Here is a 16726-nt window from a genome sequence, read left to right on the forward strand (position 1 = left end):
CCTCAGCTTGGGAATCTTGAGTAAAATGCGCAGGTCAAATCGTAATTCTTGAAGCGACAATACTGAACATCTGTACGCAACCAATCCCCAGAACATTTCAGATAATCAATTTGCTCCAAATCACGTGGACAAGTAGCAGCCATTGATTCTTTGTTAGCGAAGATGGTAACGACAAATTTTTTCGGTTTAAAAGTGTTTAGTACACGTCGTATTATCTCCTCATACGACGTTTCTGGAATGTTACTCTCAAATGATACATACGAGAACTCGGACTCTGGTGTAATATGAATAGTCATGTAATTTCCCTGTAAAGTAATATTCGTTATTTATAACTGAAATTCTTTTTAACTGAAACGCAACATTTCAAAGCACTTACGCTTTTAGATACTCCGTTCATCGAATAACCACAAGGTTCAAATAAAAAATCATCTATGATCATATTTGGAATAAGTTTATCAATTCCTGACTTCTGTGTTGCTTCGTCCGCAGAGGAGCACATGTCCCTAGTGAAGATAGCCATTACTTCTGGATCTAAATGAGTCATAAGAATTTCCAAAGTTTGATCTGGTTCCGCGGGTTCGTCTGCAGATTTCTCTCTATTGAGAGTGTATAAATACCAACAATCTGTATCCACAGAGCCTAAACAATAAGCTTCCCCATCTAAAAAACAGAAATATAGGCAGTTGAAAGTTTCCTACATAGTACCGATAAAGTCCGTTACACGTAACGTTAAATCTAAACTATATAGGCTCCACTATAAAAAATGCTATTACCGGGAAAGAATGTATCGAGCAGAGCTACTTCCTCTTCGAATGCTTGATGCGGTGATATCTGTAACTCTGGTTTTTTATAATTTTTCCGTGAATAAAATACATTCTGAAACAGATGGAAACTTTGTAAACCATAAATCCTTCCTCGTGTGTTCCTTGATGTTTTACTAAATAAATAAATAACGCATGCTTAATCGTATACAATGGCGAAATAAAAATATTTAGAATAAATGTTTATAAATATAGTACGATCAAAAGTCATGAATCAAGAGTGATTTTTGGATAAATGCATTTCATGTACAGTATCATAGGTAAGAGAGATCAATAAACCAAGAGGTAGAGATGTATCCTGTATACTAGAGGTTTTCTATATATAGACACATCACTTATCCATGCACTAGGTCAAGTTATATAGCTAAGTACTTTCGACTTCAATTGGCTCGCAGAAAATGACAATTTTTATGAACGAAAATTGCGAAATTGTAATATCGCGGTAACCAGACCTCTGTACACATACAACGTGAGAATAATTGATATAGGGTCGACTAATAATTCTTAATAAATTGTTACAACTATGTTGTTTGTAAAAATATGTTTAAAAATTGTTTAAACTTCTTAGCTATGCAAGCAATTTGTTTCATACAATGGTACCATTAGTAGTGGAATTCTCTTAAATGGTAATGACATCTCCAGACCACTGAAAAATGCTCATGCATTAAAGTTAGAGAATAACAGACAGAATGTATACCTCTACTTCCTCAAAGCCAGTGTACTCTTTTACAAGCTCCAAAAGTGGCTCCAAACACTGAAGAGGTGTAGTTGTACCACATGTTTTTAGAATAAGTCTACGCTTTGATAGGAACATGCTGCTTTCACTGTAAAATAAAAAAATTTATCGTTAAACAATAATGGATTTCGTTTAATACATTTTAGTAGTATATCATATGTAATATCGATTAGTAAAATATCGAAAGATTTAACATTTAAGCTACATTATTTTTGTTTATTACATCTACTTGATGGTTTTCTCAAGTTCGAAATGAACTATTACAATAAATTTGTAACAAATTGTATTACTTCTTTTGGAGTAAAATCTGATAAATGTTCGAAAAAATATAGATACAATTAGCTGAAAATCACAAAAATATTAGAAAATATTAATCGAAATACATTTCACGTTCTGTTAAACATTTTTACTTTAATTTTAACGAATAATTTCTGAAGAAAATTTCTCGAGGTATTCGTTTCAAACGTAATTTAAACAACGAACGTACGACAATTCAGATTCAAAATATTTATCGCTCCCTGGCGCTCTATATACACTCGTACAGAGAAACGTTTCGAATATAACAATAACATTATTTCTACGTTATTGCGCCCATTACCATTTCATTATTACCCACTAATATTTTAACAGAGTAACGACGATACAACGCACGTTCGATTGCGTTTATAATTCGTCGTTACTTTAGCCTTTACTTTCCCTTTTTAAATATATTACTCGTACAGTTAAAAATACAAAATAAAAGAGAAAATGCAAGATTTAAACTTATTCGAATAACGATATCGCAGGTGAAATTAATCGAACTTCGATCGTCCTTTAGAGCGAATCGTTTTCATTCTTTTCCGAATGGTTCTGGTAATAACAATGAATTCAAGGTTATCAGAGAATGAAGGTTATTAAAAGACGTTTACTTGGCTTCCGCTGTAACATTATTTTTAGCTTGCAGATTTAGACGGTATTAGGCCAGGATAAAGGCAAATTGTTGTTGTTGACTCTACGAAAAATATAATACGAATATTTTGTAACTACGCAAATATCGATATTTCTCTCTCTCTCTCTCTCTCTCTCTCTCTCTCTCTCTCTCTCTCTCTAAATATGCTCTATACAACGAAGGAGTTATCATCGATATATTTCACGAAGTCGTTGACCCTAACTTTTTTAAATATGTACGAGTGGCCACAATAAATGAAACATGCGGGTCACTTTATTAGTTCTAACGATATGGGGAAATATACGCGAGAAATAGATAATATGGTAAAGTACAGTGACCATAGACAAATCAATTGATCGAATAACAGTCAAATACAGATACATCTCCTAATAGGAAACTGACAAAAATTACATTTATCTTTTAAACAATTCTTTTCGAGCGTTTCATTGGCTAATTACGAATTAATAAACACGTTGAAACCTAATACAAATTAAACGATTTCTAGATCCCGTATATTTTTATCAATCAATAAATCATAAATATACAGGGTGTTCCAAAAATATTGTAACACCTTGAAAGGGGTAAATCAAAGAGTTTGTATTAATAGAATTATTGATATATTGATATAATATGTATTTATTGTTATAATAAACATATATTTATGATATATTGATTGACAAAAATATACGGGATCTGGAAATCGTTTAATTCGTATTAGGTTTCAACGTGTTTATTAATTCGTAATTAGCCAATGAAACGCCTCTTTCAAGGTGTTACAAAAATTTTGGGACACCTTGTATATATTATAACAATAAATACATATTATATCAATATATTAATAATTCTATTAATACGAACAAACCACTTCGATTTAGCAAATAAAAAAAAATTTGCAACTTAAGAAATGTTTTCTACCTCTCGAGACAATACGAATATACGTGTTAAAAATGATAATATAAATATTATAAATAATCGCATCGTGACCTCCCAGAGGTACAAAGAAATGAAAAAGAGAAGGAGTACCGATGACTAATCGGACGTGCGAAGAGAGCGCGAAGCAAAGTGCAAGTTCAAGAACGGTTGCCCGAGAAAGATAATTGATACGTTTTTAGAGCCCGTAACACGTGGTACTGGAGACGAGCGAAGCGTTTCTGAAACAGAGTTACGTAATGACGTTGCAATTTGCAATTACACTCAACAACAAGTGACGGAATCAACGTGAGTGTTTAAGGAGGGACACCACGAATCCTGGCATTTCATTTTTCAATACAGAAATCGTTACATTAACGAATTGGAACATCACAGCAGAACGATTGTCAATTTCAACATCAATTTTTCTTATCGTCCGAAGGTCAACGTATTATGTATAAATTTGTCGTTTTATCAGCTACAAGATTACGATAATGAAAATACCTCATCCCATTAGAAAAAAAAACCGTCAATGACCTCGAAACAATCTTTTCCTTTACATTTTTCTTTTATCACAAAAAAAGATATCCAAGATCGAAGAGCTAGGTGAGATCACCTGTACATAAAATAAATTCAAGTCCCTAAAAATGGTCATCTTTGACGTTTACATTGAAAACTCTCCACTAATGACGCAAATTCGCGGGTACTGGTGCAACTGCCAAATATTTCTGTTCCGACTCGGCCCTACGTCATCCGAATCCTACGTTATTTAAACCCCGCGTCATTGAATCCTGATTCGTGGATTGAAACGCAAAGCTCGTTACTCTATTCACATATTCTCTCACACTCCCCTGCCCTCCTCAAGCTCCGCCATCGCAATTCCTAGCCAAATCGTAATTTCGAATAACGAATAAAAGTTGAACAATTTGCCAAGAAACAAAGTAAGCGAAAAAACAGCGTTCACGCGTCGTTAGGGTGTATTAAGAATAGTCTAAACACTGTCGAACGTTAAACGATCCTCGTATTTGTACGAGATTTCTGCTATCGCGTTCCGCTAATAAGGAGCGAATTATCTAAGATTGAAACACGCGGAGGAAACATGGGAAACGAGAACGAGATTAAGTCTCTTGAATACACTGTCTAAACAATGCACAACGGCGCCTGTAAATAGTGCCAAATTCTGTCGACGCGTTTGAAACGTCTAATGCCACGTGTGGGAATTTTGGTGACTAATTCGTTGGTTATAAACAGCCATGCTTAGTAATTCGATAACGATTTAATCTATCGACGAAACGTTTAGTTTTATTCGAAAAATGACGGATAGAAGAGTTTATTTATTTACTTATTCTTCATCATCGCTCATCTCTGATGCCATGCAAAACTCGAGGCTGGATCTGTTTATAACATTCGTCTTTTTTTTTTTTATGAATCTCTTTGTCTCCTTTAAATAGACGATAGAACGAAGAAAACTGAATATAACTTTAGCAAACGTATCTAAAAATACTGAACCAATATTGCAGTTTGAATTTTACTTTCGGTATAATTTTTTTTATTATCGTATACTATGTGCACTTTCTGATTTATTGGACATTTGATGAATTGGAAATTTGATGAATGCATAAACCGCCGCCTAGTAATAGCACTCTACCCATATCTCGATTAATCTTGTACAACAACGGCCATTGAACTCGTTCAAACGTGGATAACAATTTATTCTACACATCAAGAAACATTGATTTCGCGTCTCCTTAAACGCTTCCTACTCTCTGTAACGAAACTTTTCTAGTATCGATCCCTAAACGACTGCAATAAACAAGTATCTATAAGTACCCCGCGTATTAAAGACAAAGTTTAAAATTTTTATTTAATTTAAATTTCAAAGCGACTGTTAGTAAGTTACAGGTAACGCAAATGAGAACGATATTTTTGTAACTATAATTAAAACTAAGTACCATTGAAAGAAGAAGCGAATGCGACGAATAAAAGAATCTCATGCTATTAAGGGGGTATCCTGAATTAGAAGGTCTTAAAAAAAAAGCGGTTTTTCGTGAATTTTTTTAGGACGCAAAATAATAATTAATTCTATCGAACTTTTTATCCTATTTTCATACATATTTCAGTAGTCTGTACAAATTTTTTCAACAAGAAATATTCAAATTGAGTCGACTGCGACGCACATTTGTAGAGCATCTCACAATTAAAACCTCCTATCGGCGGAAAAGATCCAGGTCGTAATTCTGGTTTGACGCAAAAGAAGTTTTCATTTTCATACATTTCTCTTCTATGTGAACTAAGAAAAACCCGCAAAAATTGTGAAATTATTGCAAGTTTAAAAAAAAAAAACCGAGTTCTTTGAGTGAAAAAAATCACTTTAACTTGACAAAAAAGTTGTTTAACATTTTTTTTGTATGAATTTTCTTAGGTCTCCTAATTCAGGATACTCCCTTAATAGTATCAAATCAAAGGTAAATTTTGTTACATCGCTGTATCGAAATACAGTTAGATGAAATGTGATCTTTTGCACGTTTCGAATCTGTCATCGAAACAATTTTTTGCGAAACTATGAAACATGTCGTGAATGAGAGATGATCTACGTTACATCGTTACTGGTATAACGTTTGGTAGCATTCGACAATTGAAAACTTTTGCACTTCGTGCCACACATATAATGTGATCGGTATGTAATCGTTCACGTAGTCACGTGCAGATAGTACTCTATTTATGCTTTGCCAACGACTCATTATCGGGCTGAATCTGCAATTAGAAACCAACCAACACTTTTATCTTATCTATGACTAAATACTTGGTTAGGCAAAATAAACTTTCATACAAAGGAAATGCAGTTTAAAAGAAGCATGTGAAATTACCTGTTAATCGCATTCTCGATTAACGATACCAGACGTTATTTACGAAATGATTTCGATGTGGGTTCAAATTTCGTCTAACAAAATCAAAGATAATAACATTAATTGGAATAACGAAATGAAATATCACGTTAAATGGATTGAAGGCTTATCTGTGGGTGATTCTTCAATGGAATAAACACGTATTACAATTGCAATTTGACAATGCGCAAGCGTAAATATAATAAAGGCGTGTTACTTCTTACAAGTAATTAAAATTAATTCACTGCTTACAGGATTCCCCGCTGGACAAAGGATATTGGAATTAACTCAACTGGCACGTGTATATTAAATTGACAAAGAAAAAAAAAAGTATACACGTCGAATTGAGTAACCTCCTCTTTTTCGAAGTCGGTTAAAAACGCATCGTAAACGCGGAATGTTTATTTAATATTTATTTACCTTAGAACATAAGCATCCACGTGTTCGGTACGACAGATGCTGATGATCTCGCAACGAACGATCTTGAGTAAGGACTGCCATTTCCGTCTGGAACAGAAAGGATATTTTATTTTAATTTAATTAAATGTACGGTCGAATTAATTGCACGACTGAATTTATCTTTCGCTTGAAATTGGTGTTGATTACTTCGTAACTAGCATTAATATTAAATTGATAAAAATGTATATTAACCATTTGCAACTGACAATTTTTGCAGAATAAAGTTCATGGGAATCTAATCACAGTGCCAAACAACCGGTTCGATATAATTCTGGTTATTTATACATATATTTATTTATATATCTCTGAAACCATGGGGAGATGTTGACAAAATTTTGCATAAAAAATTTGATGGGTTTTTAAGGAAACAAAAGAATTTTTTTTTTTAATGATATTTCCTCTCGGCATAAACCTGAAATATTTTAAACAAAAGTTGTACTTCTCGATGAGATATGAAATTATTGTCGAATATATTTCTTCTTTTCTTTAGGAATTTTTACCCCGTAAATGATAGAAGTTACGTTTATATGTTATTTAACGAAACGTGCTTCATTTTGACCGAGGAAGTGAAAAATAATTTTTAAACAGAATTTTAGATTTTGACCAAAATTGGCATTGATCCTCCTTGCGAATTCTTGAAAAAATCGTTCTTTCATTTTTAAAAAAAATTAGAGCTTCACTTTAGAGAAAAACTTTCTCTATCTTCTTCGTAGGATTTCATGAGATCTACAACGAAAAAAAGTTTCGATTAAAAATGTTCATTGTTGAGAGAGCTACGAATTTTTGAATATTATATATATTAAAGTGGCCGAAACTACCGCTATTTCAATTTTAAAAACGAAGCGATAAACTAATTTATCGATATAATTGATTCTCTACCATGGTAATTCCCCCTCCCCCCAAAAAAAAAATTATGGCAAAAGCAGCGTTAAAAAATAGAGTCACTTTTAATAGAAGTCTGAAATACATGAGGTCAAATTGATTGGTTCGCTAGTTTAAGTGTTATCGGCCATTTTAATAGGGCTATAAAGAAAAACAACTGTTGATAACCAATCGCGAAAAATATATCAATACGTCTGCGAGCTTTCGTTCAACAATCTTGGGAATTAACGCGTCGGCTAATCGAAAGATTAGCTGCACGGCTGATTAAAAACTAAACTATCGAGTTTCGTATACCACATCGCCAGATTAAACACTAATACGAAAAAGTACGTTATCGCGTAACGAAGGCCTGAGAACGTTGACTGTTGAACAATTTTGTAACGAGAATCAGAATAAATAGCTAATAAACTTGCGAGGCCAAGAACGATGAAAAAAAAAAAAAAAAGAAAAAAGAAATAATCAGAGATAAAAAGTTTCACGAAACGTTGATTAACAAACAGACATATTTCGCAACTTTGTTTCACAGTAAATCAGGGTTAATAAGAAATAATTCATAGTCAAATAAACCACACACGTAATTATAAATATTCCATGATATTAAATATTTAAATAATATCGAGGCGTTTTTGATTTTTATTTCGATCAAAATCAGACAAATTTAATGATTATTCTACGATTTACTGTTCTTATCCTTTCGTTATCTATTTTATTCTATTCGCGGTACTTCAATATTCCATGGAACATCTAAACAGGAAATATTCAAATGATAAATACTGCACGTGTCTAAATTTTATCTCTCTATATTTCGTAGGCATTTCGTATGCTTGATTCTCCATTCGTTTTTTTATAGCAGCCTTACGATAAACTCAACTAATTCGAGTTGAATTACAGTAAAATATTCACCATTATTTATCTTCATGGCGTATTATTTAATAAAATAATATTACACAAAGTAATATAACATATATGATTTAGTATACTTTAATATAATTTTGCATTATCTTCTATTTATCTTCTTGGCGTATTATTTAATAAAATAATATTACACAAAGTAATATAACATATATGATTTAGTATACTTTAATATAATTTTGCATTACATAATTTTTTCTTCACACCAGAACGCGCTTCGAAACAGTCTTCCGTTATGCATACGCATTAAACCCAATTTAACTAATCGATATCAAACGAAATGGTATTTTAAATTTGCTCCAACCACTGCTTTAGAAATAATATTCGAAAATAAACATTAAAAGTGGACACCTTTGAAAACATTTTTCCTAAAAAAATTGCTACGTAACCTCTGTGGTTTATACTAAATTACTATAATAACAAATTACTAGATAGAAAGTGGCTTCTCTCGTATCTCTTCAAATATTATCCAATTTTACCTCGAACCTAAACATTTAATTAACAATTGACACAAGGTTGAATAATTCGAAATGTGTTATAATTAGTAAAATTAAACCTAAATAGGAATTTATTTTATCTTGGAAATATTATAACGTGAACTTTTCTTTCAATCATTTTTATATACATGCATATTGTTTATATTTTGCAGGTTCTTGCGCAGTCTACTGATAACAATAATAGAGAGATAGTATATTACTGTTACGATTATTTTATTTTATTCAATTTTATTCCTTTTCATTTCATTTGAATTCATTTTATTTCATTTTATATGTTTGTAATTACACGACTCAATTAGAATTATCCGTTTACGTATCTTCACTAGAAAATTTTGCCAAATAATTTCAAATGAAGTACACCTCTGTACTCTTCCCAAAAGCAAACAAAACCTCGTTCATAAAATCGATATAATAAGGGGAACTAACATGTCCCTAATTGACATCGCTGTAAGTTTCCTATATCCTATAAATGCATAAAGATCTGCAGTCTAGTTATAATTTACGCTTTCCTTTTAAGTAGTAGCCATTTGGGGAAAGTGTTTAGAGCAGATGTCATTAAATGACTCATTGTTAAGCGAATTACTGACGGTCGCGTGTCAGAGATAACACAGACGTCTGGTCGGAGCAAGGAGTTCCCAAAAGTAGTGGGGATAACCACGCGACGCGTATGAAACAGACTACAAAGACACTTACACGCGATTTGTACCTTCTAGCAGTGAACGACTACAATTGAATGATATTGTACAGGGTGTCTCAAAAATGTTGTAACACCTTGAAAGAGGTGGTTCGGGAGATGATTTAAAACAACTTCTTCCTTAACGAAAATGTAATGCGAGGCTTCGTTGAGGAGATATTAACGGAAAATACTGACCAATCAGAGCGCGAGTATGTCGGTGGAGCGAACGCTACGCGCCAAGCGGCCGCTCCACCGGCATACTCGCGCTCTGATTGGTCAGTGTTTTCCGTTAATATCTCCTCAACGAAGCCTCGGACAACATTTTCGCTAAGGAAGAAGTTGTTTCAAATCACCTCCCAAACCACCTTTTTCAAGGTGTTACAACATTTTTGGGACGCCCTGTATAACATTCCAAAAACTAACGACTAACTAATAAATTCGGAACAATTTTGTATTTTCGTTTTTCTTAGATAGACACAAAATGTTACGATAAAGCACTACATCTACGTCGAAATTTTACAGTCTACATGGCGCTGTAACTTTCAGTGAAATTTTTTCTTAACTAGCTAATACGATAATTTTTTTCTAAATATGGCTTTTTAATGCAATGTCTATTCGGTATATTTTCGAGAATAATCACCGAACTATACAATAAATAACAAGAATCTACTTTTAACAAATAGAGCTATATACTTCTCGAAAGTACGAACCGTATACGTCAGGTAACGAAAACTAATATAATAAAAATGGAGAAGAACATAATGTTTGTTTTAAATATTCCGTGTTCTTAAGCGAGTTTAAATTTATTTAAATCTACGACTATAATGTTCTCTATGTTCGCTTATTAAAACGATGTTATTCAGATAAACGAACTTTTGATGTATAGCGAACGCGATCACGATTCGTATGAGGGTTATTCTACACTTTAATTCCCACACGACGTAAGTTAGGTGGAATCAGGTAACAAGTTATACAATACAGTGGGTGTATAATGTATTCGTACACCGATCAATTTCCCAAAAAACTTGTGTGTGAAATTGTAGTTTCTTAATTTCTTTTTTTATAATCAACGATATTTTACATATTCTCGGAAGTCTCTAAGATAGATATAGTCCAAACAACATTTACTAGTCAATATAATTGGTGAAATTAACAAAAAAAAAAAAAACGCAAAAAGTGGGTAAAAGTATAGAAACAATAAGTATTTGTACGATTCTAAAGTACTTTGTTTGTAAAGTAATTTTGAAAAAGGTTCTAATAGAGGAATTGACGAAGATCCCACTTCAAATAACTAATAATTTAGTTAATTCAATGCTTAGAAAAGTTACAATAATTATAAAATCAAAAGGAAACCCCACGAACGAAGTATTATATACTTATAAAATAATGTGAATTTCTTGTTTTTTTTTTTAATCAAGTTTTAAAAATTAAACAGTTATGCGAATACTTATTGCTTCAACATTTCTATCGATTAATTGTTTCTTTCTTGTTAATTTCGCAACTTACATAAATAGCTATTTTTTTTCTGATTGTTTATAAAAAATAAGTTAATAAATTACAATTTTACATAGGTTTTTTGGAAATTGATCGGTGTACGAATACTTTTTACACACACTGTAGATTATTGATTGTATAGATTGTTTGTAACAATCGATATTTACGAATTTTTCTTTCTTTCTAGAACAATTCTTTCTAGCAAAGGCCTAAAAGATCGCGCTGATACTTGTGCCTATTTATATAAAATTTAAAATAAAGAGATAAAACGATGTATATACATAAAGAGTCACGTAGTCTCACTTTGAGCGGTCGGTATTACTGGAACGAGAAGGTGGGCGCATCGATCTTCGCCAAAAAACACGCACATACACGCTACCCGTGGAATTCAATCTATCCGATGTTTAGCACGTCGTCCGGGGAACATTTCTACGCGAATATCGTTTTGTTTATCGATACACGGCAAAGTAGTTGGAATAAAGCGATGCCAATACTCGTCAAATACCGGAAATTAATAGCTTGTATCTCGGTGGAAAAATCGACGCACGTGAGAGAGGAATTCTCGTGCGACTGTTGGGTTAAGCCGTTTAGCACACTAACGATTACTATCAGAACATTATATCGCGAGGTGCCGGCGATACAGTCATGGTTACCAAGCCGGTTTAATCTTACCGAAACATTTATTTCGGTTAATCTGTATGACATCGTGAAATTCTTAATATTTACGGCACTTGGGATTACGCTAACGCACGGCATAGGTGTGCTTAAGTGTAAATATAAACGGAAGACCTAACATTTTCTTTGAATTCGCGTAAAGGGTACGATGTTACGCGAAGACGTGTCGAATAGTGAGAAGATTCGATGCGAATACTTTGTGATACGTTCGAAGAATTTTGTTTGAATCAGAACACGACCACGAGAGACGGATAGTTAAATAGGAGAGATAATATTTCGACTTACTGAGGAATCTGCCTGAGATCGCCCTGCTTTCTGTTTATGCTACTGTTGCTTGTGAACCAAATCTCGAGGAGTTTCTCCACGCCTTCGAAGAATTGCACATTATCGGTGCTGTCGTCTTTTGTAGTTGCCATCCTCTGGAGGCACTAAGTTTTACTCACAACAGTGATATATGTGAAGACAAACAAGAATTTCTTTCTTGAGTTTGTGTTTCGCTCCAAACGTACGATAAACCACTCTTCACGCCGAACTTTGCTTTACTACTGAGAACAAGTGAACGAGCAATCATATCGGCGGTGATTCTGTCCTTTTCCCTTTCCCTCGCGTGCGCAATATGGTGGCATCCGTCTTTCTCCCACTCCCTTGTATGACGTCCTTCTTCAACCATCGCATCCACATTGGATGCGTGTACCTACCTCTCGGCCAATCGCGAACCATCTTTAGCACATGCGCACATTATACAGATATTATTCGAAATCAACTAAATTTGGAATGTTTTCTTGTACGATGTTAAATAATTTACGTCATCGATATAATTAAATGTAAAAAATTCACACAGCACAAAATTCGCTGCACATGAGTTATACTATTATAATTTGTTCTTATTTACAATTAATCTTTTACCATATTCTGTTACTCGTGAGCTCTTAAATTTAACCTATCATTTTAGATTTCCAGAATCAACTTTTTGAAACAACAAAAATTCATGAAATAAAGTAACGAAACATTATATTACATACATATTGTTCATAAGACGAAACATTTGAAAAATAAATTTAAAAATCTTATATTACACAGAAATTTGTACACAGTTATTTTTTAGTATGAAATATTCTATTTTATTTATTATTTATTTTAGTCTTTCTATTTTTTATTATTTTATTCTTTTTCTTTTTAATAATACTCTGCTGCTTCTTTCGCTCTTGATTCACTAAAACGTCCTCACTCATTGGTTCGATAATTTTCCCCATGCTTGTTTTAACCGAAGGCTCGATTAATTTTCTATGAGCATTTTCAGGTACGAAATTTCTACCTATCGGCATCCTGAGACTAGCTTCATAGTCTTTGACACTTGTAAATGGATATGGCAATTCGGTGACTTGATGTTCTTTTAATCTAGTATTACCGTCTTCGAATATTATTACTTCTCCTTTATTCTCATCTTTACGGGGCAAATCTTTCGGGAACTTTAAAATAAAACGTTCTTTTTTACGTTTCGATACCTTAATATTTTTTCCACCCCAATAACCCCATCCTGGTAAACTTAAATCTATATCCTTGGGTTGAAACTTCTCTACCTGTACATACATTTTGCGTAATATTACAAAGAAATCAATAAATAACTTATTATAAGATAAATATTTCTAAATACCTCCTCCTGCTTTTCTTTTTGAAACTGTTCGACCACATCATCGTCAGCAAACGCTTCGCTTATTACATTATGTTTTTCATCTTCATTTTCACTATCATCTAAAACATCGTCCCCTCTAACGACGTCTGTTGGAAAATCAGTATTTAGTTGCTTGGGTTTTACATTTATATATTTATCAGGATCTATTTCAGCTGTAGACCTATTTGGCTTATTTACAGAGAGAGTATTACGATACTCCATGTTTTTGGCATTTTCTAATCCGATATCTGATTCCAAATTATGTTCATTGACACTTTCGTGTAAAGACGAATCTATGATAGGTTTCCGATTTTTAGCTTGAATTTCAAGCCCATCGAAATCGTCTTGTTCGAACTCGAAAGATTTTTTAATTTCATGCTTTTTTAATTTCTTACTATAATCTTGCGTAATACGTTCAAGTTTTGATTTAACTTTATTTTGTATTTTTTCTTCCATAACATCGAACATGTTATCCATTTTTTCATGACTTAAAATGTTCAACGTTGAAGAGTGAAATGCTTCTTCAATGTTATCATTTTTTACAGATTCCACATTCCAAGTACTAGTGGCAGTAATATTACGTACATCTTTCTTTTGTAACTTGACTTTTTTATTCAATTTTGTAATATTATCTGATATTTTTCTTTTTGTGATTACATTATGTAAATTTTGTATTATATTTTCGTCGTTTGATTTCTCTGGCTTTACATCATTTTCATTACTTCGAGTTTCAGAAAATTTTATTTCGGTAGCAGCTTTGTCTGTAACGAAAAAAATTAAATGACACATTTTGTAGCTTTCATTAAATAGATAATTTTTAAAATATACCTTCAAAAGTAGTAAGATTGTTTACATTCTTCGCTGAAAGTTTTGCTTTTTTATTTTCAGTTTTATTTTCATCATTTTTATTAACATTAGGTTCCTGACTTTTTAATTTGCTATTTTGTTTATCCCAATATTTACGGTAACTCTTAACAAATTCATCTATTTCCGTTTCTGTTTTAGAATTATTCACCCATGGATTTTCTTTATCATCAAGTATGGGCTGCATAGGACTCTCATCTTCGTTGTCCATTTCATTATCATCTGGTTTTCTTAACTTTTGCGTTAATTCTCGACTAACTGACAACTGTTGCGCAAGTTCTTGACGAGTCTAATTATGGAAAAGAATGTTATAGACATTTTTGTGGAATTCCTTGTTACTTTATATAATTAGACAGATAAATTATTTTCAGTCTCTTCCAGTACATATAACAGACTTACATCTTTATCGTACTTTGCTCTAATTTGCTTGGATTTAGCCCATTTTCCTGTACTTTTATGTCTTAACGACATCCGTTCTTCTGCTCTACTTTTATCCAATTGTTCAAGCTTCTCCAATGCTGCTTCAGGATCAGTTTTTTGTAATTCCTCAAACTCTTTCAATTGCAGTTTTATTCGTTCTTTCTTTTGAACGCGATGAAATTTCTTACTCTTAATTTTGCCTTGACGTCGAGACTTTGCTTCTCTGTAAGACTAAAAATGAATAGAATTACACATGCATATATATATATATATATTTAACAAAATATTTTCATGATTTAATACAAACTTGTTGCGCTCTAATTCTCGCGGCTTCTTTTCTTTTCATAGCAATCTCTTCCAATGTTAATGAGAATTCATCAGCTTTTTGCTCGATATTCTCTTTCTGCGGTTCTAACGCGGCAAGTTCTTTTTCTAATTCTGACTGAATTCTGAATCTTTTCACGAATTGTTTGGATGGCTCCAACCGCATCGACGACTGATTCATGGGAAATCGAAGCGATTCCGATGTTCTGTTTTTTGTTATAATAGCATTCCATTTTTTAAGTTCTTTCTTTGTATTTTCAAAACCAACTATCCTTTTTATCTGAAAGGAAATTAACATCTAGGTTAAAATATCTGTACTCTTAAACACTGTTTCTAATATTTCTATTCAATTGCATAGATTTACAAATCTATAATTGGAATATAATGTAAAAAAATGTCTTACTCTCTCTGCAGCAGGTTTCTCCAATGGTTTTTGTAGTACATTCGCTTTCTTCCTCGCGGATTCCAAATTCCTAGTAATTTCGACATGATGTCCCTTTTTACCTAAACTTTTCGCCAAATCCTTTATAAGAACTGCATCCTGATCAGATATCCCACTTTTCACTAAATGAAATTCTGACACTTCCAAAGTAGGTTCGCTTCTTTCTGCTCTTTTTACCCTGAAAAGAAAATTGTAAATATTAGTAATACTCGAAAAAGAAAGACAAATCTTTCACAATCTAATTCATATTTCTTTAATTAAAAGATTATATATATATCCCTTACAATATATACAACAAACACTAAAAAGTAGAGGTTATGTTCTCCAGTCCCAGTTGAATGATACTTTTATTTACCTTTGGCCCTTATCGAGTTGCGATACAGCATCGAGAAGCTTAGAATGAGACTCTGATACATCTTGTTCTGTATCGTCCAAAAATTCTGTATCACTCATCGTCTTATTTATATTAAAAATATAACGCGTGTTTCATGAAAGAACGAGGATAGTGTTCGACCATAAAATAGTAAAACATGTAGAAATAGAACGTGCGTGTACGTATACAATGGATGGCTTCTAATACAGAGGATCAATTTAGTTATTCAATGTGTTATCTACTTATCTTCTATTGTATTAGTATTCTATTGTATTAATTTAATATATAGAATATATAATTTATAGAATGAATAGGGATGACTGTGTAGTTTACCAAGAACGAAACTGTACAATCAGAATTACGTGATACTCAAGATCCAATTGCGTTTGCGATTGTCACATCGTTTTGTTTACAAAGTTTCTTCTATTTGGATGATGCATACAGGGTGTCCCAAAACTCGCGTAAAAGCCGGAAATGGTAACTGAGACGATTCTCAACAATAATTTCCTTTGCAAAAATGTTGGATGAGGCTTCGTTTTTGAATTATTAACGAAAAACATCGACCAATCACAGGGCCCGATTAGCACCCGATTAGCGCGCGCTCAGCCAGCTGCCAGCGACCTGGCGCAACCAGCCAATCCTGGCTCGAGCTTATTTTCTCGCGGGTGATCGCGCGCTAATCGGGCCCTGTGATTGGTCGGTGTTTATCGTTAATAATTCAAAAATAAAGCCCCATCCGACATTTTTGCAAAGGAAA

At 32.9% G+C, this 16726-nt stretch overlaps 2 protein-coding genes across 3 annotated transcripts; both read right to left on the reverse strand.

Moving 5' to 3' along the window:
• Positions 1 to 2: 2 nt before the first annotated feature.
• On the reverse strand, positions 3 to 12581 carry LOC128896025 (S-adenosylmethionine decarboxylase proenzyme). Of its 2 annotated transcripts, XM_054159157.1 has the most exons (8): positions 12318 to 12581; positions 12160 to 12241; positions 6700 to 6786; positions 5994 to 6148; positions 1519 to 1645; positions 774 to 876; positions 377 to 660; positions 3 to 305 (listed from the first exon to the last, which is right to left on the reverse strand). In XM_054159157.1, exons 4-8 carry the CDS (start codon positions 6020 to 6022, stop codon positions 3 to 5), a joined length of 846 nt encoding a protein of 281 aa, XP_054015132.1. In that variant the 5' UTR covers positions 6023 to 6148; positions 6700 to 6786; positions 12160 to 12241; positions 12318 to 12581. The 2 variants fall into 2 exon arrangements, with proteins under 2 accessions (XP_054015132.1, XP_054015131.1); XM_054159156.1 differs by lacking the exon at positions 5994 to 6148 and having other exon boundaries at positions 12160 to 12581.
• Positions 12582 to 12732: 151 nt separating this feature from the next.
• LOC128896010 (U3 small nucleolar RNA-associated protein 14 homolog A) lies at positions 12733 to 16191 on the reverse strand. The gene is made up of 7 exons (XM_054159118.1): positions 15952 to 16191; positions 15558 to 15774; positions 15138 to 15434; positions 14810 to 15061; positions 14375 to 14699; positions 13529 to 14307; positions 12733 to 13454 (listed from the first exon to the last, which is right to left on the reverse strand). The coding sequence occupies exons 1-7, from the start codon at positions 16047 to 16049 to the stop codon at positions 12996 to 12998; spliced, it is 2427 nt and encodes an 808-aa protein (XP_054015093.1). The 5' UTR covers positions 16050 to 16191; the 3' UTR covers positions 12733 to 12995.
• Positions 16192 to 16726: the final 535 nt, after the last annotated feature.

The sequence above is a fragment of the Hylaeus anthracinus genome, unplaced genomic scaffold (genome assembly GCF_026225885.1).
Source record: "Hylaeus anthracinus isolate JK02 unplaced genomic scaffold, UHH_iyHylAnth1.0_haploid 5, whole genome shotgun sequence".
Classification (NCBI taxonomy): domain Eukaryota; kingdom Metazoa; phylum Arthropoda; class Insecta; order Hymenoptera; family Colletidae; genus Hylaeus; species Hylaeus anthracinus.

Coding starts and splice junctions, on each gene's coding strand:
- LOC128896010 (XM_054159118.1), bottom strand. CDS start 16,049: ATGAGTGATACAGAATTTTTGGACGATACAGAACAAGATGTATCAGAG. Junction 15,435..15,557: donor AGAAACCTGCTGCAGAGAGA/GTAAGACATTTT, acceptor ATTTCCTTTCAG/ATAAAAAGGATAGTTGGTTT. Junction 15,062..15,137: donor CGAGAATTAGAGCGCAACAA/GTTTGTATTAAA, acceptor ATTCATTTTTAG/TCTTACAGAGAAGCAAAGTC.
- LOC128896025 (XM_054159156.1), bottom strand. CDS start 12,290: ATGGCAACTACAAAAGACGACAGCACCGATAATGTGCAATTCTTCGAA. Junction 877..1,518: donor CTGGCTTTGAGGAAGTAGAG/GTATACATTCTG, acceptor CATCTGTTTCAG/AATGTATTTTATTCACGGAA. Junction 306..376: donor TGAACGGAGTATCTAAAAGC/GTAAGTGCTTTG, acceptor ATTACTTTACAG/GGAAATTACATGACTATTCA.